This window comes from Rhincodon typus, chromosome 16, assembly GCF_021869965.1.
Source record: "Rhincodon typus isolate 14 chromosome 16, sRhiTyp1.1, whole genome shotgun sequence".
Lineage (NCBI taxonomy): Eukaryota > Metazoa > Chordata > Chondrichthyes > Orectolobiformes > Rhincodontidae > Rhincodon > Rhincodon typus.
This window is the reverse complement of record NC_063347.1, coordinates 7,453,646-7,481,406: the sequence shown is the minus strand read 5'-3', so window position 1 is coordinate 7,481,406 and position 27,761 is coordinate 7,453,646. Positions and strand designations below refer to the sequence as shown.

The window sequence follows — 27,761 nt, the reverse complement described above, 5'->3', positions numbered from 1 at the left end:
AAACATGCTGAGCAGTCCATCTAGTATCTGGCATCTGGAAAGTTGAGCTGAAACTTTGAACAAAGGTTAGGGCATAACTTTGCCTTGACTCTTAAGCACAATCAGGCTAAACTTAATGCCATAATTTGATCACATAAGAGGTTATAAGGAGAATCTTAGAAGAAAGAAGAGATTTAGGGAGACAATTTCAGAGCTTGGGGTCTAAGCACCCAAGGAAATGGATACCAATGGTGGAAAGGCTTAAAATTGAGGGGATGTGCAAAAGTCCAGAACTGCAGTAATCGTAGGGGGTATCGGGGCCGGAGGAGGTTACAATGACAGAAATGAGGTAATGTATTTGAAAATAAGTTTTGTTTTGAACATTTTAAAATCAAGACATTGCAGATGAACTGGAGAACGTCCAGGTCAGTGATCATAGCACTGAGGAGTGCGCACAATTTGGTGTGAAACATGGTTGACATCCACCAAATCATTATTTATTTCAGGACGGGGAAAAACGATAAAATATTTGAATCTCACTCCCTTTCAAGTATTGCTTAAACAAGTTGCTGTGTGGCCCTGTGTTTGCTTTGGGGATCCACCATGTTTTGGCAAGTGCACTTCACTTGGCAGATGAGATTGTTTTGATTTGACTTACTATGTTTTGTATTGGGAAGGCAAGATCAGATATAAAATCTATACCAGGAACAGGGTGTGGAAAAAAAGCACAAGTTTGAATAATCAGATGGTGTTCTTGTTTGTAACTACAAAGGGAGGTTTGCGTTTATATTAATGCCTTTCACAGTCATTAAATATCTCAAAGAGCTTTGAAGTACTTTAGAAGTGTGGTGACTATTATAGTACAGGAAACCTAATAGCTATTGGCACAATAAATTTCCATCAATAGTGATGTGAAAATGAGCAATTATCTGTTTTCATGATGTTGATGGAGGAATAAATATTGTCTAGGGCATGAGGGAGAACTCATGGAGTTGTCCAACCTGTCTGCATCGACCAGATATCCTGAAATAATTTAATCCCATTTTCTAGCATTTGGCTCATATCCCTCTAAACCCTTCCTATTCATGTACCCATCCAGATGCCTTTTAAATGTTGTCATTGTACCATCCTCCACCACTTACTCTGGCAATTCATTCCATATATACACTGCGTGAAAATGTTGCCCTTTAGGTCCGTTTTATATCTTTCTCCTCTCAACCATAAACCTGTGCTGTCTAGTTTTGGGCTCCCCTACCCTGGGAAAAAGACATTGACTATTCATCCTATCCATTCCCCTCATGATTTTATAAAACTCCTCATTCAAAATGGGATTTCTAGACTCTCCCAAAAGCAGAGGGGCGCTCACATTAACATCTCGTCCAAAAGACAGCACATCCAACAATGCAGCAGTCTCTTCATACTGCAATGAAGTATCAGCCTTGACTTTTGTCTTCAAACCTCACTGCGGGACTTGAACTTTCTGACCCAGAGGCATGTATGCTATCAATTACTCCCAGCTTTGCGGTGATTCTTGTTTGTTTATGATGCTCCCCACTGGCTAAATTGCCAGCAAAATGATTTTCATCATTCTCCAGGTTCACTGCAGATGCCAAAGAGAATTTTTGCAGTGGGGATGTGGCAGAAATGATTTAATCTCTTGGTTTATTTGTTTCTTTAAAAAGAAGAGTTAAACTCTGTAGTCAAAAAGCATATTGCTGGAACTCAGTTTCTATTCCCTTGGTCAAAAGTGCTGTTGAAAACTCCTGCAGCACAAAGTTCCCTGAGTTTATAGAGTTCAATGTCTGTTTAGTTATCAAATGCCCACTTTTATCTGATATGGTCTCAGTAGAATTTGTGCCGCCAACTGTGATTTCATTGTTGCAAACTACTATTGCACCCTTTGCCAGAATAGTCTTTGATTACATTGCCACGGTGGTAGAGTAGAGCCAATTGTTATCACAGCACAGAAAGCTATTTGACCCATTGAATCTGCACTGACTCTTCTGGAGCAAACCAGTCACATTCCTCCATTCTATTCCCATCACTTTGCAAGTTTATTTCCTTCTATTGCCCATCAAATTTCCTTTTCAAATTAAGAATAAAATTTGAAATTATTCAGTAAACTTTTTTTGCAAATCATTCTTGTGAATGTGCATGATTCACAAATGTCTGAAAGTCCCAGGCGTTTTCTTCACTTGCCGAGTGGCAAACATAGAAAAAGCTGATTAACCTCTTCTATTGAGTCCTTACTGATTTCCTGCCAGGAGCCATGTTTCTATTCCCACTCCCGGTACAGCAAGAGATAAATAAAACAAATGGCCTTTATTGAAAGGACACCCAACCCAGAGCATGGTGCACAATTTTTTGCTTACTGTATATAAGGAAGGATGCAGGATTGAAGACAATATAGTGAAGCTTCAGTACGTTGGACAACGTTCATCCCAGGAGCCTATAATGAGACACTGTGCAAAATGGGTCTGTATTCCCTGGAGTTAAGAAAAATGAGAGGCACTTTCACAGAAACATGCAAGATGCTCAAAAGGATTGAAAGTAGATACTGAGATCTTGTTCCCTCTGGCTGGGAAATTTAGAACATGGGGCACAATTTCAAGGAGCTGATTATTTAGGATGGAATTGAGGTAAAACTTCTTCATTCAAAGGATTGTGAATCTTTGGGATTCTTTATCCCAGAGGCTTGTGGATGCTCCATCACTGAATACATTTGTGGCTGAGCTAGATAGGTCTTCATCTCTCAAGAAATCAAGAGATATGGGGAGCAGGCAGAAACATGGAGTTGATGCTCAAAATCAGTCATGATTGTATTGAATGGTTGCACAGGCTTGATGGGCAGAATGGTCTAATGTTATTCCTGTTTCTTGCACTCTAATCAGTTAATTTAACTAAAGGATCAAAATGACACCTTCTCTTTCTCTGCTTATTACTCATGAATGAGGAAGATGGGATGTGGATTCTTGAAGACCAATGTTCTTAGTCCCAGGTCACTGATCACATGATGTAGGAGCAGACGTAGGCTATTCAGCCCTTTAAATCTGCCCTGCCATGCATTGAGATCATGGCTCATCTGACAATCCTCAAATCTATCTTCTTGCCTTCTCCCCAAAACCCTTGATTCCTTACCAATTATAAGTTTGTCGATCTCAGCTTGAAGATAATTAATGACTCAGCCTCTACTGATGTCTCTGGCAAAGAATTCCACAGATCCACTACCAGCAGAAAAGAAATTCTTCACCACTGTCTCAAATGGCCCACCCCTTATTCTGGACATTGTGTCTTCTGGTCCTAGACTCTCCGAACAGAGAAAACAATCTTGCGCATCTACCCTGTCAAGTCCCCTGCTTCAATTAAGGTTACCTCTCATTCTTCTAAAATCCAATAAGTACAGGCCCAAACCACTGAATTTCTGCAGGTAAGACAGTTCCTCCATTCCTGGGGTCAACTGCACAAACCTTTTCCAGACTGTCTCCAATGCCTCCTTAGAAAAATAGATCAAAACTGTTCACAGTATTCTGCAGGAGCTACTCAGGATAGTGTCAGGGGCCCAATCATTCTCAGCTATTTAGTTTCCAAGAAGTTGTAAACTTCTAAAAGGTTGAACATTATACAATCAGAGACTGGCACCCTTTCTGACCATATTTGGAGGGAAGGCCACTGATGGGGCAGCTAGTTGGTTGGGATCTAGGAATCTATCCTGAGGAACTCTTGCAGAAATGCCCTGGGACTGAGGTCACTGTCTTTTTTTTTTAAAATTCATTCATGGGATGAAGACATCTCTGGCTAGGGCAGCATTTATTGCCCATCCCAGACAGCAGTTAAGAGTCATCCCCATTACTGTGCGTATGGAGTCACATGTAGACCAGCTCCCTTCCCTAAAAGACAGTAATGAACCAGATCAGTTTTCCAAACAATGGGTCAACAATGAATTCATGGTCATCATTAGACGTTTAATTCCAGATTTTTTGTTATTGAATTCAAAATTCACCATGAAGATTCAAGATTCAAACCTGTCTCCCCGGAAAATTACCTGGGTCTCTGAATTAACATTCTAGCAATAACACAAGTATTATTGTCTCTAACAACCATCTGCCTTTGTGTTTAAATACTATTCCAACTAATGATTCCCACTGACTGTAATTTTGCTCAGACTCTCTGAAGCCATACTTAGTCAAATGCTGCCTAGATATGATGAAGGGAAGTCAATCACAGCTTACATCTGGAATTAAGCTCTTTTGTTCAGATAAACTGTAAAGAGGTCTGGACCTGACTTATCCTGACGAAACCTAAACTGAGCACTGGTCAGCAGGTTACTGCTGAGTAAAAGTCACATGACAGCCCTATCACCAACACCTCTGATTTGCAGCAGATGGAGACAGGATTTAATTTGTCTCCATTTTCTGTGGGTGGGACATACCTGAACAGTTTTCCACATTAACAAGTAAATGACAGGACTGGAGCTATATCACAACAGCTTGGCGAATGGTGCAGCTAGTTCTGCAGCACAAATCTGTAGAACTACAGTCAGGATGCTGTTGGGGCCTACTACCTTTGCAGCATTCAGTGCTTTTAGCCGTTTCTTCATATCATGGAAAATTAATCAAATTGGTTGAAGACTGACATCTGTAGCACTGGCAGCCCAAGGAAGAGGCTGAAAAGGATGTTCTAATGAGCTTCTGGATAAATATGGTTCATTTCATAATATTTTGTACTTTCAACAACAAGCATCAGGTATTCTATCAGAAAGCTGGTCAACTGAAAAGATCAGAGGTCTGATTACTCTTTGAGTATAATGCAAAATTAATCCCATTGTCTGTCACATTCTCTGTACCCCTGTATCTTCCTTTATGTCACCCATATACACATATTTTTAAAATTCAATACTTTCGTCTTCAAATAGTCCATTAAACAGTGCATACTGTGAAAACTCAGGTGACCAAGAGGTTCCAGTTTTCCAGCGACAGTACTTAGCTGAAGCACTGTGTCAGAGAGCAAATGACGATACACCCACTGAAGCCTCTGCTTTGCAGAAAATGTGAACCTAAATTAATATCCTATTAGCAGCCATGCAGATTCAATTTTTTTATTCACTTGTGGGATGCAGGTGTTGCTAACTGGCCAGCATTTATTGCCCGTCCCTGTTTGCCTTGAGAATGTGAGCTGCCTTCTTGAACTGCTGCATTCCATGTGCTATGGGTAGACCCTTAGTTGGGAGTCAAACGACACAGTGCTACCCATTGGTCAGTTGGTAAAGTGGGTGGGACAGTGATAGGGGTGCCAAATGCTGATTTTCAACCAGTAGGCATGGCAGACCTGACAAAGGGCTTTAAGTTATACAGCTTATGTTCCGTGTCTGCAAGCTGTTTGCTCTGCATGCCTCTACCCTCAACAAACTCTTGCATGGTCCCCAGGTCAGGTGCAACCTTCCCATGAAAATGGCTCTGAGAGAAATCTGTCCCAAGTCAAAATGCTGAATGACGGGGCTGCTGACAACTAGACCAGTGAGCCAGGTCATGCAGATATACTGATCAATGTGAACCAAGCAACCACGGTATGCTTCCTGGATTTAGAAAGTGCGCTCAAGCAAATTTCTCCTGGCACATCCCACTCTCTTTGACGATCTGAAATCCACGACCCCTTGTCTGAAACCTCTCCCCACCCAGAGGAAATCGGTCTTGGGAACAGGAGGAGCCCACTCAGCCCCTCTACTCTTTTCCACCAATCGATGTGCAGGCATACTGCTCACATTCCAAGCTCCTGATCACTTAGAAGTAAATCTCTGAAAAATCTTCATTCTCTGACTGCAGTGGAAACAATCCCAGCTCGATCTCGCCCCTTGCCTTTGGGTGCAAGGGCGTTGCCTCATCTTATTTTTGGTCAAACTGGATTTTGTTTGGGGGGCGGAGGAGAAGCCTCGTGTGATTTTCTGAAGGGTCGAGACCCGAAACGTCAGCTTTCCTGCTCCTCTGATGCAGCTTGGCCTGCTGTGTTCATCCAGCTCTACACCTTGTTACCCACTGTGATTTTGTTTTCTCTGTGACCCACCCACCACCCGCGCTGGCGGCCTAGCTCCTCTCGCCCCACCTGGCCCCGCGGGTAAAGTTTGCTCAAAGCCGCTCTAGGCGCTATCCAGTCCCGGGATTTTAGGTTGCGCCCGCTGCTCTCCTTGAACCAGACCCGGCCGTCGGCACAGCCCGGGCCCCGCAGCGCCGCCTCCAGTGCGGCCGAGCAGGCGGCGAGGCTGAACTCCGGAGCAGAGGCCGCAGTCTCCATCACGACAAGCTCTGACCCCGCCCCTCACGGGAGTTACTGCTTCCGGGTCACCCGGCAACGTCTTCCGGTTCTGTTGGAGTTGGTTGCTACAGCAACCTGAATGGTCCCTCTACACAAGAACAAGACGCTTCAAACAAAAACAACCCTAAAATTGGAAATGATCTCCAACTCCTGTCTGAAAGGTCTCCACTGTAAAAACAAAGCACCCCTTTTTTTAATGTATAGATACATGGAGTACCGTGTGCAGTTCTGCTTTATAGGAAGGATGTGAAACAGAAATTGCTGGAGAAACTCATCAGCATCTGTGGAGAGAGAAAGCAGGTTCGAGTCCAGTGACCCCACATCAGAATTGACATCAGCGAGGAAAATGTGGTACTTATCTTTTTTTACATACTCAAACATACTTTTACATACTGAGCTTAGCCCTCTGTGGTACGGAATTCCAAAGGTTCACAATCATAGACTCTCTACAGTGTGGAAGCAGGCCATTCAGCCCAACAAGTATACACCGACCCTCCGAACAGCATCCCCACCCAGTCCCATTCCTCTACCCTTTCTCTGCATTTCCCCTGTCTAATCCACCTAACTTAGACACCCCTCGACACAACGGGCAATTTAGCATAGCCAATCCACCTAACTTGCACATCTTTGGACTGTGAGGAAAACAGAGCAACCAGCACAAACCCACGCAGACACAGGGAGAATGTGCGAACTCCACACAGACAGCTGCCCAAGGATGGAATCGAATCCGGGTCCTTGGTGTTGTGAGGCAGTAGTGCTAACCGCTGAGCCACTATGCCACCTTCTGAGTAAAAGAAATTTTCCTCACCTCGGCACTAAATGGTATCCCACTTATTTTCCAATGGTGTCTCATAGTTACAGGCTCCTCAACCAGGGGAAACGTCTTACCTCTAAACCTCTCTTATTCATAACAAAAACAGAAATTGCTGGAAAAGCTCAGCAGGTCTGGCAGCAGCTGTGGAGAGAAATCGGAGTTAACGTTTCGGGTAGAATGACTCTTCCTCAGAACTTGACCTGAAACGTTAACTCTGATTTCTCTCCACAGATGCTGCCAGACCAGCTGAGCTTTTCCAGCAATTTCTATTTTTGTTTCTGATTTACAGCATCCACAGTTCTTTTGGTTTTTCTTCCTTATCCATGTACCTGTCCAAATGTCTTATATACATTGTAATTGTACCTGCCACTACTCTGGCAGCTCGTTTCCTCTGTTTGGAAAAAGGTTGCTCCTCAGGTCCCTTTTAAATCTTTCCCCTCTCACATTCAACCTCTGCCCTCTGGCTTTGGATTCCTCTACCATTGGATATTTATGAATGCATTAACCTCTACAAGATCACCCTTCATTCACCTATGCTCCAGGGAAAAAATGTCCCAGCCTATCCACCCTCTCCTTATAACTCAAACCTTCCAGACTGGATAGCATTCTTGTAAATTTTTTTGCACCCTATTCAGTTTAATAACATTATTCCTATAGCAGGGTGACCAGAATTGTATTACTTCAAACGTGGCCTTAACAATCGATACAGTGTGGAGCTGGAGGAACACAGCAGGTCAGGCAGCAACAGAGGAGCAGGAAAGTTGATGTTTTGTGTCGGGAGCCTTCATCAGCTCCACACTGTATTGACTCTGACTTCCAGCATCTGCAGTTCTTGCTGTCTCCTAGTGGCCTTACCAATGTCTTGTACAGATATAACACAACGTCTCTACTTCTATACTCAGTGTTCTGACTGATGATGGCAAGTGTATCAAATGCCTACTTCACCACCCTGTCTACCTGTGTTGCCACTTTCAAGGAACTATATATCTGCACCCCAAGGTCTCTCTGTTTGACACACCCCAGAATCTCACTATTAATTGGTTTCTCAGCTTCAGTGAATGAAGACATGACAAATACTTGTTTTGAATTATCCTTCTGCATAGCGGGTTTTAGCTACCCTAACATCTTGTGTTGATATGTTGATCTCTGGTGATGGACTTTGAGGAGAATTTTCTTTTAATGCAAGAAATGATAATGGTCCAGAAGGTGCTGCTTGAAAGGTTGGTGGAATCAGATTCAATCATAACTTTCAGAAAAGGGAGATATTCAACTTCAAACATGAAACAAGTCATTTGAATCAAAAGGCCTATTGCAGTGCCTATGATCAACACAAACCTCCTCCCAAAACTCTTTATCTAACCCTATCAACATATCCCCTTCAAATACAACAACACTAGTTGCTTCAATCATTCCTTATGTGCATGGGTTCCATATTTTCACCATTCTGTGGGTAACGAGGTTTGCTCTGAATTCCCTATTGGATCTTTTAGTGGCTATCTAAGTGTACCTGCCCTATCAATTCATAAATATTTCCAGCAGCTTATCCTTCAGCCTTTTCTTTTCTACAGAAAAGTTCAAACTGTTCCATCTTTTCTGATAGGACTCTCACTCAGGCCTCATTTCAGTAAACATTTATTTTTGAGCTTCTGCAGCTGTCTCTCTCTCTATTCTTTTTGGCAAATGGAAACCAGAATTATTTGCAGATTGTATGGTGCCAGCTGATTATAATACTGAATAAGTCCCTTGTGTATATTTAAGGTTGAGATAGAGAGGTTCTTGATCAGTCAGGGTTATGGGGAAGACCCAGGAAAGTGGTTGTGAGGAACATTGGATCAGCCATGCCCCTTTTGAATGGCGAAGCAGGCTCGAGGGCCGAATGACCTACTCCTGTTCCTATTTCTTATGGTTCTTATCTTGATGATGGTGATGCGGGGTTGGGGGACAAGGAGTGAACAGATAGTTAGAGACAGCCCAGAGAGAAAGGAAAAAAGTTAGACAGACAGAGGGATTTGTTGAAGCATCTCTGGACTTGAAACATTAACTCTGTTTTCTTTCCACTGATGCTGCCAGTACTGCTGAGTTTCTCCAGCAATTTTTATTTTTGTTTCAGATTTCCATCATCTGTAGTTCTTTGTTTATTTAAGAAGAGAAGTTAGATAGCTCATAATGGGGGCTATGGGGTGTGAAAATGCATTGGATCCAGCAGAGGGTGACTGAGAGGGAGAGGCATCTCTTTGGTGCATACATAGCACTAAGGAGCAGATTATTGGGGCCCGGCATCCAAGGAGTACTTAAGCTCCAAACATTACATCACTGTGGTGTTTCCCTCCCTCCTCCTATAACCAAAAAAAAGGGGAAAGGGATGTGCTTTTGAAAATTTGTTGGTGGCAGGATGAAAAATAAGGCATTGGCTCGAGAGGCTTTGGTGAACAGCAGCTCAGCAAAAAGTAAAGGTAAACTCAGGTAAAGTCCTTTTAAGTTTCCTCTTTAGTCTTAGAGCATTTGAGATGGTAGTTAGGGCAGTGGCATGCTCCTCCTGCAGGATGTGGGAGCTCAGGGAGACTTCCATCATCCCTGATGACTACACCTGTGGAAAGTGCATTCAGCTGCTGCTCATGGGAGACCATGTTAGGGAGCTGGAGCTGGATACATTTGGGATCATCCAAGATGCTGAGCACATCATAGATAAAAGTTTCATTGAGGTGGTCACACCTAAGGTGCAGGCAGAGAGCAGCTGGGTGACCACCAGGAAAGGCAAAGGGAGTAGGCAGAGAGTGCAGGAATCCACTGTGGCCATTCCCCTCAAAAACAAGTATACCGTTTTGGATACAGTTGGGGGGGGTTGACCGTTCAGGGGAAAGCACCAGTAGCCAGGTCAGTGGCACTACGATTGGCTCTGGGGCACGGCAGAAGAGAGTAAAGGTAAACAGGATCTCAGTAATAGGAGATTTGATAGTTAGGGGGACAGACAGGAGATTCTTTGGCCGCAGACGGGAATCCAGGATGGTGTGTTGCATCCCAGGTGCCAGGGTCCAGGATGTCTTGGAGTGGCTGCAAAACTTTCTCAAGGGGGAGGGTGAGCCAGCCAGAAGCCTTTGTGCATGCTGGCACAAATGACATAGGTAGAAATAGGGATTGGGTCCTGTGGAATGATTATACAGAGCGAGGAAAAAAAGTTAAAAACCAGGACCTCGACCATGGTAATCTCAGGATTACTTCCAGTGCCACATGCTAGTGAGGGTAAGAACAGGAGGGTATGGCAGATGAATGTGTGGTTAAAAAATTCGTACAGGGGTCAGGGATTCAGATTCCTGGATCATTGGAATCTTTTCTGGGGCAGAGGTGACAGAGGGATGGGTTGCACCTGAGCTGGAGGGAGACAAGTATCCTGGCGGGCAGGATTTGCTGGTGCTGCAAGGGAGGGTTTAAACTAGATTGGCAGGGGTGTGGGATCTTCAACAGCATGGAGGCAAGTGCGAGGCTGGAAGGAGATACAGTAATCAGAAATAGCAAGTTGAAGCGGCAGGTAAGGCTGAAACAGGACAGGGAATGAGGAATGCCTGTTGGATTAAATTCCATCTATTTCAATGCAAGAGGGCTGACAGGTATGGCCGATGAACTCAGTGTGTGGACAGGTACATGGGGCTGGGATATTATAGCCACTAAAGAAACATGGCTAAGGGAGGGACAGGACTGGCAGCTTAATGTGCCAGGGTACAGGTGCTGTAGACAGGACAGAGGAGGAAAAAGGGGAGGCGGAATTGCATTTTTGGTTAAGGGGAGTGTCACAGCAGTAGTCAGAGATGAAATAACTGAGGGATCATTCAGTCAGTCTTTGTGGGTGAAGCTAAGAAATAAGAAGGGGATGGTAACGTTACGGGGTTGTACTATAGGCCTCCAAATAGTCAACAGGAATTAGAACAAATACGCAGTGAGATTGCAGAGACTTGCAGGAGTAATAGGGTTGTCATAGTGGGGGATTTTAAATTTCCTAACATAGACTGGGACTGCCACAGTGTTAAAGGCTTAGATGGGGTGGAATTTGTTAAGTGTGTTCAGGAAAGTTTCCTTAAGCAGTATATAGAGGGTCCTACTTGGGAAGGGGCAAAACTCAACCTACTCATGGAAAATAGGGCAGGACAGGTGTCTGAGGTGACAGTGGGGGAGCACTTTGGGACCAGTGACCGTAGTTCTATGAATTTTTAAAAAGTTATGGAGAAGGTTCAAGTTCCAAATTGGGACAAGGCGAATTTTGATGGAATTAGACAGGAGCTTGCAGGGGTTGATTGGAGTAGTTCATTTGCAGGCAAAGAGATCTCTGGCAAATGGGAGGCCTTTAAAAGTGTGATAGCTAGAGTTCAAGGTCTATATGTTCTTGTGAGGGTGAAGGGCAAGGTTGGCAGCAGTAGGGAACGCTGAATGACAAGAAATATTGAGGCTTTGACCAGAAAAAAAGAAGGCATGGCTCAGGAACAGGTAGCTGGATCAAGGGAATCCCTGGAGGTATATAGGGGATACAGGAGTTCACTGAAGAAGGAAATCAGGTGGGTGAAAAGGGAACACGAGATAGCTTTGGCTGAGAAGATTAGGGTGAATCCAAAGAGATTCTTCAAATATATTAAAGGAAAAAGAATAAGTAGAGACAGAATGGGACCCCTCAAGGACCAAAGTGGACATGTTTGTGTGGAACTGTAGGAGATGGGTGAGTTCCTCAATGAATATTTTTCCTCCGTGTTAACCGTGGAGAAAGACATGAAGACTTGGGAACTTGGGGAAGTTAGTGGCAATATCTTGGCAATGTCCATATCACAGTAGAGGAGGTGTTGGAAGTATTAGAATATATGAAGGTGGATAAATCTCCTGGTCCTGATCAGGTGCACAAGAACCCTACAAGAGGCTGGAGGAGAAATTGCGGGGGCCCAGGATGATATATTTGCATCATTGTTAGCCACGGGTGAGGTCCCGGAAGACTGGAGGGTAGCGAATGTTGTGCTCTTATTCAAGAAGGGCTGCAAAGAAATCCTGGGAATTATAGACCAGTAGCTTAACATCTGTAGTGGGTAAGTTACTTGAGAAGATTCTGAGGGATAAGATATGCATTTAGAAAGACAGGGTTTGATTGGGAGTGGTCAGCATGGCTTCGTGCATAGGAGATTATGCCTCACAAATTTGTTAGAGTTCTTTGATGAAGTGACCAGGAAGGTTAATGAGGACAGGGTGTAGATGTAGTCTATATGGATTTCAGTAAGGCCTTTGATAAGGTTCCATGGTAGGCTGTTCTGGAAGGTTAGATTGCATGGAATCCAGGGAGAGCTGGCAAATTGGATACACAGTTGGCTTGATGGTAGGAAGCCGTAATAGTGGAGAGTAATAGTGGAAGGATGCTTGTCGGACTGGAGGCCTGTGACTCGTGGTGTGCCTCAGGGGTCGGTGCTGGGCCCAGTGCAATTTGTTACCTATATCAACGATTTAGATGAGAATGTACTAGGCATGATTAGTAAGTTTGCAGATGACACAAAATAGGCAGAATTGTGGACAGTGAGGAAAGTTATGAGAAATTGTTGCAGGATCTTGACCAGCTGGGGAAGTGGGCTGAGAAATGGCAAATGGAGTTTAAGATATATAAGTGTGAGGTGTTGCATTTTGGAAAGTCAAACCAAAGTAGGGGTTTCATGGTGAATGGTAGGACCTTAAGGAGTGTAGTGGAACAGACGGACCTTGGAGTTCAGGTGCACAGTTCTCTGAAAGTGGAGTTACAGATAGACAGGGTTTATGACACACTGGCCTTCATCAGTCAGGGCATTGAGTACAGAAGTTGAGAAGTTATGTTGTGGTTATACAGGATGTTGGTAGGCCGCACTTGGAATATTGTGTTCAGTTTTGGTCACCTTGCTGTAGGAAAGATGTTATTAAACTGGAAAGAGTGCAAAAGAAATTTACAAGGCTGTTGCCAGGACTCAAGGGACTGAGTTATAGGGAAAGACTGGACAAGCTAGGACTTTTTTCTTTAGAGCATAGGAGACTGAGGGGGCATCTTATAGAAGTGTATAAGATCATGAGAGGCATGGATAGGGTGAATGCACTCAGACATTCACAGGGTTAGGGAATCGAGAACTGGAGGGCATCAGTTCAAATTAAGAGGGGAAAGAATACATGGGAACCTGATGGGCAACTTTTTTCACAGAGGGTGGTACGCATATGGAATAAGCTGACAGCGGAAGCAGTTGAGGCGGGTACATTAACAACATTTAAAAGGCATTTGGATGATTACATGGAGAGGAAAGGTTTAGAAGGATGTGGGCCAAGTGCAGGGAAATAGGCTTAGCGTGGATGGGCATTTTGGTCAGCATGGACCTGTTTGGGCCGAAGGGGCTGTCTCCGTGCTGTAGGACTCTATGGCTGTGCTGGAAGTAAGCCATACCATGACTGACCTGGGCTGTGGGGATGGGTAAAAGACATGGAGAGAGTGTTCAGGTTCTAAAATTATTGAACTCAATATAGAGTACTGAAGCTGCAAGGTCCCAAAGGGATGTGATTGCATTGGAAGCAAGATTCACCCATTATACAAAAATGGGTGAATTTTTATACAAAAATATACAAAAAAATACAAAATATACAAAAATACAACGCCTATTGTACAAAAAACTCCGGATGCTGTACATCTGAACCAAACGGAAACCAAAATTGTTAGACGTTGGTGAGGCCTCATTTGGAGTACTGTGTACAGTTCTGGTCACCCTGCTATGGGAAGGATATTATTTAAGTGGGGAGGGTTCAGAAAAGATTTACCAGGATGTTGCTGGGACTAGAGGGTTTGAGTTATAAGGAGAGGCTGGATAGGCTGGGACTTTTCTCATTGGAGCAAAGGAGATTGAGAGGTAACCTTACAGAGGCTTATAAAATTATGAGGGTCATAGATAAGGTGAATAGCAAAGGCCTTTTCCATAAGGTAGGGGAGTTCAATAAGGGGGCACATTTTTAAGGTGACATGAGAAAGATTTAACAGGGACCTGAGGTGCAACGTTTTTACACAGAGCATGGTTTGTATGTGGAATAAATTGCCAGAGGAAGTTATAGATGTAGGTTCAGTTAAAACATTCAAAGACATTTGGATAGGCACTTGTATAGGAAAGGTTCAGAGGGATATGGGCCAAATGCAGGCAAGTGGGATTAGTTTCATTTGGGAAACTTGGTCGGCATGGACGAGTTGGACTGAAGGGTCTCTTTCCATGCTGTAAAGGTACCTAAAAGGGTGATAGAGGTGGGAGCCTTCAAGACTTTTAAGAATCATATAAAAAGAGCACTTGAAATGCCATAACATAGAAGGCTATGGGTGAAGTGCTGGGAAATGTAATTAGAGTAGTTAGGTTCTTGATGTCTGGCATGAAATGATGGGCCAAAGGATCTCTTTCTGTGCTTAAAAAAGTCTAAGTTTTCAGTCAGCTTATTCAGATATGTTATGATATAACTCTGAAGAAAGTGGGACTTGAACTGAGACCTCCTGGTCCAAGGGTAGGGACGCTACTATTAGCATATTTAAATTTGCATTCAAGAAGACATTTGTTTCTGTTTGAAGAATTATCTATGTGCAAGATTATGAAGAAAAGGCAATTGATTGGCATAAGAGCTGGCATGACGGGCTAAAATGGTCTGCAATGATTCTGTGATACTACGGAAGCTGGAAAGCTTGAATAGCAGCAGAAAACTACTGGAAATATCCAGCAGGTTATGCCAGCAGTATTAGGGTGACAAAATAAATAAGATCAGATATTTTGAAAGTTAAAGCCTTGATAATTAAAAAGCTTCATAAAGGCAGGTCTCGGTGGTGATTGATATAGTGGATAAGGAATGGTGGGAGTCTTGAGGATAGGGCAGTTAAAGGTGGGAGGTCATGTGCTGCCATCTCCTGGAAAATGTCCAGATAGAGTTAGCAACACTATTCCATAGAACATTTTGCCATCAGAAATAGAGCACTCGGTGCCCAAATGGTATTGATGACTCTCTTCAGTTTGCCAGAGGGGTGGGATACCATCTATTATGTGATGGGTGTTTGCAGGAAGAAAGTTGACACAGATTTTCCCATTGTCTGGCCCAGGTTATGTTTAACCCAAAAGAAAAAGGTGAAAACTGGGATAGTTGAACTGTTTTTAGGAAATTGTCAGGTTTCTGGCACAGGTAATATAAAAAAGTCATTTCCTGGTATAACCTGGATGCCTGGTCACCTTGAAAGAGGACACTGCTTTTCGATTCATGTTTAAATTGCTGTCACTTCACTTCCAGAATGCCTGACTTGAAGAAGTTCTGCTTTTGTCTCTGGAATTTCCTGAACCATGACAAGCTTCCCGTATCTTCAACATTGCTAACTTTTCCCAGTTTTTCCAGACTTAAAATGTTTCTCTCCCAAGATGCTGCCATAGCCTGTTGAATGTTTCCAATATTTTCTCCTTTTTTTAATTTCACACCCTTTTAAGTCCCTGATCTTGGATCTGCACAGGGAAAGGAAAAAAATGCATTTCTATAGCAATATATAATATTTTATTATAATATAGTACACGTTATATCCCACCAGCAGCAACGAGATAAGTGACCAGATAATTTGTTCTTTCTTTGTGATGCTAAGGGGAAACCATTAGCCAGAACACCAGGGTAGTGAAGTTTGTTCTAAAGCAAACATCTTTTTAGGTTCTTCCCCCTCCTCTGTGTAACCACAGGAAAATAGCTGTCAAAACAAAAGCTTTTTACCTGAGAAAACAATTCTAACGGTGTTAGTATTTTCTAGGTACTAGCTTGTTAACTGTAAACGTCAATAGTGATTCAGGAACTACGATCTCAAATTAACTGAAAGGGCAGATTTCATAGAGTCATAGTCTTAGAGCCATACAGCATTGAAACAGGCTCTTTCGTCCAACTAGTCCATGCCGACCATAATCCCAAACTAAACCACCTGTGCTTGGCCCTATCACTCCAAACATTTCTTATTCATGTACTTATCTAAATGTCTTTTAGAAGTTGTAACTGTACCCGCGTGCACCAGTTTCTCTGGAAGTTCATTCCACAAACAAACCACTCTCTTGTGTAAAAAAGTCTTTTTTGAATCTTTCTTCTCTCACCTTAAAATATGACCTCTAGTCTTGAAATCTCCCACCCTAGGGAAAATACATCTGCCATTCACCTTATTTATACCTGTCATTATTTTATAAACTTCTATGAGGTCACCTCCCAACTCCTACACTGTAGTGAAAGAAGTCCCAGCTTATCCAGCCTCTCCTCATAACGCAAATCCTCCATTCCTGACAACATCGTAGTAAATCTCTTCTGAACTCTTTCCAGCTCAATATCCTTCCTATAACAGGGATACCAAACTAAACATAGTATTCCAGAAGAGGCCTTACCGATGTCCTGTACAATCTCAACATACCGTCCCAACTCCAAAGGTCTGAGCAATGAGGCAAGCATGTTACACACCTTCTTAACCACACTATGTATATGTGATGCAAACTTCAAAGAAGTATGGACATGAACCCCTAGGACTCTCTGTTCTAAAACACTTCCCAAGACCCTGCTTTTAACTGTACAAATCTTGTCTGTGTTGTTTTACCAAAATGAAATACCTCGCATTTATCCAAATTAAACTCCGTTTGCCACTCTTCAGCCCATTGACCCAATTGATCAAGATCTTTCTGTAATCTATATAATCTTCTTCACTGTCCACTATATCACCAATTTTGGTGTCATCTGCAAACTTACTAACCATGCTTTCTATATTCTCATCTAAATAATTTATATATATAATAGACAAAAGTGGACCCAGCATTGATCCCTGTAGAACACTGCTGGTCACAGGTCTCCAGTTCAAAAAACAATTCTCCAATGTCATTCTCTAGTCTCTAGCCATTAAGCCAATTTTGTATCCAATTGGCAAACTCACCCTGAATCCCAGGTATCTAACTTTACTGATTAATCTACCATGTGGAACTTTGTCAAAGGCTTTACTAAAGTCCAAGTTAATAAAGTCTACCTAAGACCAAGTAAACAAAGTCTACCAAAGACCATGAGAATTGGGTACGAAGTTGAAGAGGAAAAGAAATTGCTGGGCTACAGGCAAAGAGCAGGGAATTGGAACAATTGGATAGCACTTTTGCAGATATAATAGGATGGATGGCCTTCCTCTGTGCTGATTCTTGGAGGAATGGTCAATTGGATGGGAATAGCTATCCGAGCAGCAGCCAGTGCCTTTGGGAGAAGGGAAGAAAAGTGAAATTAGTGAATAACAACCTCTCAAAGTGACACCTAGAAATGAAGAGGTCAGCATTTCTGCCATTTGATCAGAGCTGAAAGGCTAGAGGATCCCTCCTGGACAGCAATGTCGGCGACAGCAGAAGAGGGTTGACCATGGCATAGTTGGATGATGGATGTCACAGAGTAGTCGCAGTGAATATGTAGGGAGGCATGAGACAGACAAGTGTGTTATATAATGGCAGCAGATCTCTTGGTATACTATAAACAGCAGAATATAATTTTAAGAAGTATGATAATTTTGGAATGGCATCATGGATGGCACCAGACATGGTGGGCCGAAGGGCATGTTCCTGTGTTGTACTGTTCTGTTTTCCATAAGTAATGGAGGGACTGAGGTTACACTCGGATTGCTTTTCAGTTCTACAGGCGTGGGCAGAATATAAGTGCAACTTCAAATGGAAAGGAAAAAAAGGTCGTTCTTCACTGGACTGTTTGAAATCAGGGCAGGGCTTCTTGATGACTTGATCATGAAGACTTTCAAGAAGAATGAAGATATAGTTCTTGGGGCTAAAGGGATCAAAGGATGTAGGGAGAAAGTGGGAACAGGGGACTGAGTTGGATGATCAGGCAGGATCATATTGAATGGCAGAGCAGGCTCAAAGGGCCAATTGGCCTACTCCTGCTCCTATATTCTATGTTTCTAGACTTGGAGTGACCAAGGGCACAAGAAAAATTACACTGTGGAGATCCAAAAATTGGGAAAGTAATGAGTTTAAATTGCAGATATGAGCGATAACAGAGAGGAAGAGACCTGTTCATCTAGCCTGTGTCAAAATGTTCCAATATCTTGTGTACAACATTCACTTTAACCCATCCAGACATCCTTTGAAATGGATGAATCAGGAATTCCAAAGATAAAGAAATGCCAAAATATTCCAATATATTCTTTTAGGACCAAGAATATTTGTTAATGTATGTACTTAAGACTTTTTTTTGCATGTTACTTAGCAGCAGCAGCACACTGCAAACTGGACTACCCTGATGTGCGACATTCTAAAAAGAAACTTTTCCCTCCATTATAATGATAGGTCTTGCTATCGAAACTGGTCAAACTGGTCTACTTGCATCTTGCTGTTTTGTTTTTTCTGCCAATACCTGCATCCTCTACCTATCATCAGTCATGGGATAATGCTTCATTTTGGTTATTTCCATTTTCTCTTGTGAATATTTGTTTGCCACCTCACTGCCTTGTTTGACCCTGTGTTGAGGTCTGACCTCAGATTGTCATCATGACAAAACTGCATTCATAACAATGCCAGCCTCTGTCCTTGTTTCAGTCTGGTCACTGCTGAAACCCTCATTCATACCAGTTTCACCTCAAGTCAGACTATTTCAATGGTCTTCTAGCTGGACTCCCCATCCTGTGTAAACATAAGCTCTTTCAAAGCTCTGCTCTTGTCCTGTCCCACATCAAGGGCTGTTCACCCTCCATGCCATCCTGCATCTACATTGGACTCCTCTATCTCTTTAATTCCTCAAATTTAACAATTTGATCCTTGTTCTTTAAATTGCTTTATGCCCACATTTCAGTAAGCACCTGCAGCCCTAAAAGCTTCTACCTATATTTTCCATACCTCTAATCTAGCTTTTTCTGGTGGCAATTAGTTCAGATGGCTAGACGGCTGGTGTGTGATTTTGAATGATGCCAACAGCATGGGGTTTGATCTCTATTTCGGCCTAGGTGGACAAGGGGTCTGCTTCCTCGCCCTTGACTGTATTAAAACCGCAGCATAGTGACAACCATATAACAACGTCAAATGTTGTAAAAACGCATCTGGTTCACAAATGTCCTTCAGGGAAGAAGGTCTGCCATCCTTTCCTGGTCTGTTATACGTGTGACTCCAGATCTGCAGGTATGTGGCTGACTTTAAACTGCCTTCTAAGCAATTAAGGATGGGCAATAAATGCTGGCCTAGCTAGTGATGCCCACATCCTGTGAATGTATAAAAATAACACTTCCTTACAGACTGAATCTCTAGTGTCTTCTCCACAGAATTTTAAGAATGCTGAATCCTAGATTCTTTCTAGACTGAAAGCAAAGCATATCAATTTTACCTGTTGTAAACCCAACTGTATAAACATCTTTTCATTAAAGCTACAAGACTGCAGTCACCTGCTTTCTGACAAAATGCAGGATTCTTCCAGAAGGACAAAACTAACAATTTTGATTTAAAGAAAATCCTTCACAGAAGTAATCAATACCCCTCACTCTACTCTGAAATTTAAATTCCAAAAATGATAGTAATATATATGAATTTTACACCCTTCATCACAAAATTCAATAACATGCTGCTTAATTATTTCTATTTAATTGAAGGAAGGGATATCAATATTGAAGAAGGGAACTGATTCTCTGCCAGTTTCAGTTACTTCATTTTACGTGACTGCTGTTTTTCTCCTCCTGTTGTGCTTTAACATCAGGACATGCTGTTAATCTTTGCTAAAATTTCAGGTCAGTGCCTAGGGGCTGCTGGATGCCGGTCCCATTCCTAGGAGGAAGGTCCACTACCACAAATTTGTAATCATACTTAGAGACAGCCACAGGGCAATTCTTGGCTGCCAGACTCTTCTTTTATTCAGCTATATACATTCCATATAGAGCAGGAAGTGTTTCCAGCATGACCATCTTAGAGCAAGACATCTAACATACTGTATGTCCTGTGACCTAACAAAAGTTACTGTTAGTGAGGTCATTAGCTATCTTATCGGTAGCTTCTTCCCTTATTCTACATTCTATCAGATGGATGTGGAAGACACACGTGATGCTTTTTTCAAGAAGGGCAAGACAGCGATCCCTGATATCCTGGCCAACATTTATCCCTCAATCAACATCACAAAAACAGGGTATCTGGCCATTACCAAATCGCTGTTTGCAAGAGCACAAATGCACTGACTCATTTCCCAGGTAACATCAAGCACTGAACTTCAAACAAGCACTTCAATGTGCACATAACACGGCTGTGAAAAGTGCTATGTAAATGCAAGCCTTTCTTTACCAGCAAAGAGTCGATTTTGTTTGCATGGGAGCCAGGATGAGAATGAGTGCATGTTCTGGAAACTTGTTTGCTCATTCTGTGGAACTGGTGATGTTTTTCAGAACTTCTGACATTGTAGATTATATTGGGAATAGAGTTCATAATGATAGTTTCTAATACCAGGAACCTTCCAAAATGTTTATGCTTATTTAAACTGTAAAGGCTTTATGGTTTGATGACCTGCTATATTTTTCTCATTGCATGATTTCTTATGAATGATGTGCAAATTTTAATTTAAACTTTTTAAAAAACAGTATACTGAACCTTGGAGATAGCAAGAACTGCAGATGCTGGAGTCAAAGTCAACATAGTGTGGAGCTGGAGGAACTGGAGGTTTGTAATGCATTTCTCCAAAATCAGCTATTTAAAATATCCAGTTGGCAAGTTTTTAATACTTGAGTCAAATGGACTCAGTTGTGAAGCCTTTTCTGACCAGTTGCATCTTAGTAATTTGACCTGAATACACTGCTGTTAAAATCATTCCACGGATTTTTTTTTGCGTTAAACTTCCTTACACTAACAAAATTTAAAAACTGCGGTGTTCAGTCAAATTGGCCTTAACTCCTGTTCCACAACTGGCGGTGGTCCTTTGCTAAGCTGCAAATTTTCTTGAAAATATTTGTGAGAGGTGCCCACACCTTCCAAAGCCATTTTAATGTCTTGGAACTAAAAAGACTACATGTCAAAGTGACCTTGGCAGCTGAGATGGCATTTTGAACATTCTACCTTTGCAGACCCCTGCAACAAAAGTCACTTGAAAGATAACCCATTTAAGATATTCAAGTTAATTCGTGCAAGGCCAAGCGATGTCTGCTTGGGTGGAACATCTTGCAAATGATCTGGCCAATCAGCTGAACTTGTATTGGAACAAACAACCTTTGGCAAGATTTCAACATATGCTTGAAAGCCAAATGTGCTGGAGACATAGCAATGTGTAATAACCTGTTGGAATATGTTTAGGCAAATATGTCACGAGCATAATTTCAACGACACTGTGAATACAGGCACACTAGTTGCCAATAAGCCTACGAACATTGCGACAACTTGGCACCCATGTTAAAGAAATGTTTTATCTGACAAAGTAGACTAACTCAAATGTGTGCAGAAACCAATTGTTCTTGAGTATATTTTATTGCCAATTTTGTGCTATTTATCAGGTTTCGTGTTCAGGTCTGCTGTAAATATCTACTCTAGTTCAGCGGTGCCAGTTGCTTCTTATGAAGAGGAGAAATTTGGCAAGGAGGAATCAGGTTTAATCAAATTTGAACTCTCCAGTGTCCTTTACATTCTTTGGTGTGTTTGTTATTTAAGTTTCTCTGCTCCCACAAAGCTCTGCCCAAACCTGCATGTTGAAGTCAAACTTAGGAAGCTCCTCATCTGCGCGATTCACAGTAGTCATCAGTTGATCTGACTACAAAGTACTTCTCTGGACATTGGTAGGTTTATAAATTAACATCTGTAAAAGAAATGCGATCTGTTTCTCTCACCCCACCCACTCCTGGCCATGGTTAATTAATTGAGAAAATTGTGCACCCAATTTATGATGAACTGATATGGATTTGATGAATTTCTTTGAAATCAAAATTTTTCATTCATATTCACTGTAAATAATTACTGCAAAAATGCATTTTATTGTTGTATATACAAATTTAATTTATAATAGCAACATTATTATAGCCACAATTTGTTAATCCTCAAAGGAATATTCTCACATGCCAATAATGGAACGGGTTTACAATTACATCTACATTCTGGTTGGTAAAATGGAGCCAGAACCAAGAGACTGGAATTCATAACTCCTGTATAAATCATTCTGACTGTTTAATTGTGATTCGAAAAGTGCTCTATATTTTATTCATTTAAGAACACACATAATTAATAACTTTTAAAAGAAGCAATCTCTCACTATGACAATTGAATGGTTATTATTTTTTCTCCGTTTGAGTCCTACAGAAATAGATTACTTCAAAGCAAATCCAATTGATTTCAAACTTCAAAATTAGTAACGGAAAGAACTGCGTATCTAGAAAATCAGAAACAAAAACAGAAATTGCTGGAAAAGCTCAGCGGGTCTGGCAGCATCTGTGGAGAGAAGTTAAATTTAACTTTTCAGGTCCAGTGACCCTTCCTCGGAACGCTCATATCTCACCACAGATGCTGCCAGACCCGCTGAGCTTTTCCAGCAATTTCTGATTTTGCTTCAAATCAATATTGGTCTTTTTTCCCTTTGATTTTTAAGATTTTTTTTCGTTCACAACCAGTGTTTATTGCCCATCCCTGTCTTTCTGAACCACTTTAGGTCATGGTGGTTAGGTACACCCACTGTGCTATTGGATGGAAATCCAAGATTTTGACCAGCAACAGTGAAGGAATGGTGCTATATTTCCAAGTCAGGATGGTAAGTGGTTGGAAGGGAACTTGCAGGTAATCGTTCTCCATGCATCTGCTTCCCTTGTCCTTCTAGGTGGTAAATATCATTGTTATAGGTAGAATTTTATGCTTGGAATTCAATCATTCTTAAACATAAGAATAGGAGGAGGCCATCTAGCCACTCAAGCCTATTCTGACATCTAAACAGATCATGGCTGATCTCTGACTTAACTCTATTAATCTGCCTTTGTCCATTTCTTTGATTTCTTGGAACAACAGAAATCGATTAAGCTTTGGGGTGGCACGATGGCTCAATGGTTAGCACTGCTGCCTCACAGCAACAGGGACCCGGGTTTGATTCCACCCTTGTCTGTGTGGAGTTTGCACAATCTCTCCGTGTCCACGTGGGTTTCTGTTGAGTGCTCTGGTTTCCTCCCACAGTCTAAAGATGTGCAGATTAGGTGGATTGGCCATGCTAAATTTCCCATAGTGTCCAGGGGTGTGTAAGTTAGGTGGATTAGCCATGGGAAATGCAGGGTTACGGGGAAAGGGAATGGGGATGGATCTGGGTGGAATGCCCTTCGGAGGGTTGGTATGGATTTGTTGGGCTAAATGGCCTGTTTCCACACTGTAGGGATTCTATGATTCATGGTCATCACCATTTGTGTGAAGAAGCAATTTGTCTCCAAACAAAAAGGAAAATATCCAAACCAAGCCCTGTCTTTTGAATCTCCCAGGATCTTGGGATGCCTATAGTTCAGTATTGCTTTCTCCATAGAAAGTGGGAAATGTAGATAGTGCAAACTAGGTTGGCTGAAGAGCTCCTTCTGTAGTAAATGATTTAATGACTCTATAGCACCTCAACAAATCTAAGCTGATTTACCAACCAATCAAAATCTTTTTCCTCAAGAGTATAAGTTGTGATCATTTGAAATTGTATGCCTTGTACGCCTCTCTATGTCTAAACACCGTATGATCTGTATGTCCTTGTATGTTATGATCTGCCGGTACTGCTTGCAAAACAAAACTTTTCACTCTGCTTAGGTACATGTGACAATAATAAATCAAATCAAATCAAATTTGGCGTTCTTGCATTTGTCCTGATGAGTGCAAAAGAAAAAGCTTGGGCAACATGACACCCTGATCAGCAACATACAAGTTCTGGACTACCAAATGATTGTTTGTGAGATACAATATACTAAAGACATTTGATGAAATATTTCAATGCATTTGAGATAAATGAACAGGCAAGGGGATTACATGTTGAATAATGACCAAGACACATTGGAACAGAGATCTTGGGCTTTTACTACGTGGATCCTAAGAAGACGTCAATTCTGTAGCGGGAACAAATGGAACAATGAGCTGCATTAAGAGATGAAGAAAATATACATGAATTGGAATTGTATAAGAGCATCACTTCAGTCACCTTGAATGTTGTTAACAAGTTTTGGAACCACCACAACCCAGAAATGAAGAATTTGAGCTGGAGAAGAATTACTGGAGCAAATGCACAATATAGTGGACGCTGGAAATCTGAAATAAAACAGAAAGTGTTACAAATGTCGAACTGGAGAGAAACAGGAGTTAATGTTTTGGGTCAATGAATTTTCATCAGAAGAGTACAAATCTGGCACTTAACCAGGTATAGCATGAACTGTATATTAGGTGGATTAAAAATTGGCTGGGTGCTCTTTGTGAGAAGAGAAAGGATTCTGATTAGAGAGATATGAGAAGTGTAGTTCACAGATCAGGACTCTTCAAATTGTTATAAATGATACCACACCTGAGTGTGGTGTGCAGATTTGGTCTCCTTATCTGAGGAAAGATGGCTATAGAGAGAGTACAATGAAAGTTTACCTGACTGATTCCTGGGATCACAGGACTGAGGTATGAAGAGAGATTGGATCAGTTAGGACTATATTCATTTGAGTTTAAACAAATTGCGGGGCGGAGGGGGGGCGGTGGTGTTTCATAGAAATCTATAAAATTCCGGCAGGACTGGTCAGGGTAAACAAAGGAAGGATGTTCCCGATGACTGGGGAGTCCAGAACCAGGGGTTCACAGGATAAGGGGCAGGCCATTTATTACTGAGATGGGGAGAAATTTCTTCACCCAGAGAGTGATGAGCCTGTGGAATTCTTTACCACAGAAAGCAGTTGAGGCCAAAACATTGAATGTTTTCAAGAAGGACTTAGATATAGTTCTTAGGGCTAAAGAGATCACAAGATACTGATTTTGATGATCAGTTGTGATCATATTGAATGGTGGAGAAGGCTTGAAGGGTTGAATGGCTTATCTTGTTCCCATTTACTATAAAGTAAGAGGAACAGGGAACCAGTAGTTACATTTCAATATTTGCTGCTTCTGCAGTTAATACAATGGACGATGTGGAAAAGCTGCAGGAGGAGCAAGATTGTTTATTGGGAATTGACAGATGCAGTTTAATATGGAAAATACATTTGAGATAAATGAACGGGCAGAGGGTTTACATGTTGAATAATGACCAAGACCCATTGGGTTAGAGACCAGTTTCTGTTAGCTAGATCCTCAGAAGACATCAATTCTATATCTGGCAGGAATTCATGGAAAACTTCCCACTTGCTTGGATGGATGCAACTCCAAGAACACTTAAGGAACTCACTGCTTTCTAAGACAAAGCAGCCCGCTTGAACAATTCCCAATCTGCCACCTAAAGCAAGATGCATTGCAACAACCTACCAAGACTGCTTTGACAGTGTTCAAAACCAGTAGATGGATGGAACACTGTTGCCTGCAAGTTCCTCACCTGAGCTACACACTATCTTGATGTGGAATAATATTGTTGTTTGTTCACTGTTGTTGTGTCAAATAAGCAGGAGTTCCCTCCCTATATGCGTACCTGTGCCAGATGGACTGCAGCTATTTATAAAAGTAGCTTACCACTACCTTCTCAAGGGTAATTAGGGAAGGGAAACAAGTGCAGTGATGCCCACATACTTTGAAAAGAATAAAAACAACTTGCAGATCCATTTGAAGGAGACTGTGGGAAGATCTCTCTTCACCACTGTCTCTCCCTCCTGCACTGCCAGGCAGGCTGTTGCAATGTCAGAAGAGATCCAATCTTCAATTTTAATTTGCGCACCGGCTGTATGACAAGAACCAGTGTGAGGGAAGCTTTGGACTTGACCATTCAAGCAGAAGGATCATACCAGGTGCTGACCCCACCTCTGCAGCTAAAAAGGAGGCACCTAACTTTCTTTGCCTCAATGTTAATTTAGCAGCCAGCAAAGTATTAGGGGTTGGTGGTTTGGGATGTGGGGTATGGCAGCAGAGGCCTGTGAGAAGTGTGGAATTCATTTTGAAGCATTGAAAATCATGGGTCATGTGTTTGGAACAGAATTAAGTCTACCCTAGTCTTTAACCTTTGAAAATCATCCATTAAGCGTCACCTAGAACTTATTACTCAGGCTGTGTCTGACCATGGGAATGTTCTTTGTGGAATGCAACCGGGCAGTAAATAACAATGTAGATTATAATGTTAGATTACATCTGCCTTTACCTTAACTTGCCTTTGGGTGCTTTGAGGCATTTAACTACTTACTTGCTTTGCAAAGTTTTTTTTGTTGTAGAGCTGGAGTCTTGAGTGACTTTCCAATCTGTTAACAGTTAGGACTTTTTTTTCAAAATAGTTTTAGTGGAGGATTTAAAGCAGGGCTGGCTAAAGCAACGTTCTTACCCTCTTTGCCTAAAGATAAAACCATGCTCTTCTATGATGCTTGAATTTCCTGTACCTGAAGTGCTTGGAAGAAGCTGTACATAAAACACAGTATCACAATCCTTTTTGAGGATCGGCAAAGGTAGCCAAGTGAATATTCATTTGTATTATCATGGTCTATGTGTGGCCAGTGTAAATAATTCTTCAAGATGGGCTTCAAGATGGCAGTAGTGGAGTAGGCAGCTTATGGGCTCCTGTGCCTGGGCTTGCCCTCTTCATCAGTATTATTTTATCTTTTTCTTTTCCCTTCTACCCCTTCTTTTTTCCCAAACTTACCTGATAAAGAGAGCTGTTTGGCAGGAGATGGCTTTGATGGTCTCTGGAGCGGTGGCACCGTGGCTACAGGATCTCTCAGTTGGCCTGTGAAGCCTGGAGTGGGACTCACACTTCCTCGTAGAGTGGGCCCCTGGCAGTGGCATGGTGTGGGCTGGGACGCCTGGAGCGGGACTCTGGCGGTGGCATGGTGTAGCAGCAGAGAAGGAAAAGTTGCACTCTCTTTAAGTTGTTACAGAGATAGTAGGAACTGCCGATGCTGGAGGATCTGAGATAACAAGGTGTAGAGCTGGATGAACACAGCAGGCCAAGCAGCATCAGAGGAGCAGGAAAGCTGACGTTTCGGGTCGAGACCCTTCTTCAGAAAATCTCTCTTTAAGTTATCTTTTTTCTAATTTTATTTGAAGTTAATATGATTGGCACTTATGGATGGGTGACAGTACACACTTTTCACTGTATTTTTATTTTGAATACATTTGATAATAAGGATATTCTATCCTGAAGACAGAAAAATCAATGCCCAATTGCATTCGTTTCTTTTTTCTCTTAATTTCGCAGGATGTGAGTGTCGCTAGTTAGTCCAGCAGTGGTTGCTGATCCTTAACTGTCCTTACTGTAAGAATGTCAAATTTCAAATGATCACAACAATTTCTACTGCAGGAGAAAAGGGTGCTGATTCATTGGCTAGTTGACTCTGATTGGCTGAAGTATTGCCATGGAGAAAGCAATGGGGTACAATAGCTCCTGAATATTTCAAGAAAGGCATAAGGCTTGGACATGTACCTCTCGTTGTTTCAGAGAACGGGTCTCTGTGTATGAGGCAATGAGACTGAATTTGGGATTTTCCTGCAAAGTATGCTTAAAGGAACTCACATTTATTTAGAGATAGTAGGAACTGCAGATGCTGGAGAATCCGAGACAACAAGGT

At 42.0% G+C, this 27,761-nt stretch overlaps 1 protein-coding gene and 1 long non-coding RNA gene across 4 annotated transcripts in view; one reads left to right on the top strand and one right to left on the bottom strand.

Moving 5' to 3' along the window:
* dalrd3 (DALR anticodon binding domain containing 3) overlaps window positions 1–6,282 on the bottom strand; it is a 35,401-nt gene extending 29,119 nt beyond the window's left edge. For all 3 annotated transcript variants that reach the window (XM_048606512.1, XM_048606514.1, XM_048606513.1), the window contains exon 1: window positions 6,076–6,282. In XM_048606512.1, the coding sequence (XP_048462469.1) occupies window positions 6,076–6,264 (189 nt within the window). In that variant the 5' untranslated portion in view covers window positions 6,265–6,282. The remainder of the gene's footprint in view (window positions 1–6,075) is intronic.
* A 63-nt stretch (window positions 6,283–6,345) lies between these two features.
* The window catches only part of LOC125485176, a 22,683-nt gene continuing 1,267 nt past the window's right edge, over window positions 6,346–27,761 (top strand). Inside the window, exons 1-2 of the long non-coding RNA XR_007263926.1 lie at window positions 6,346–6,636; window positions 20,688–20,766. This is a non-coding gene — a long non-coding RNA (uncharacterized LOC125485176). The remainder of the gene's footprint in view (window positions 6,637–20,687; window positions 20,767–27,761) is intronic.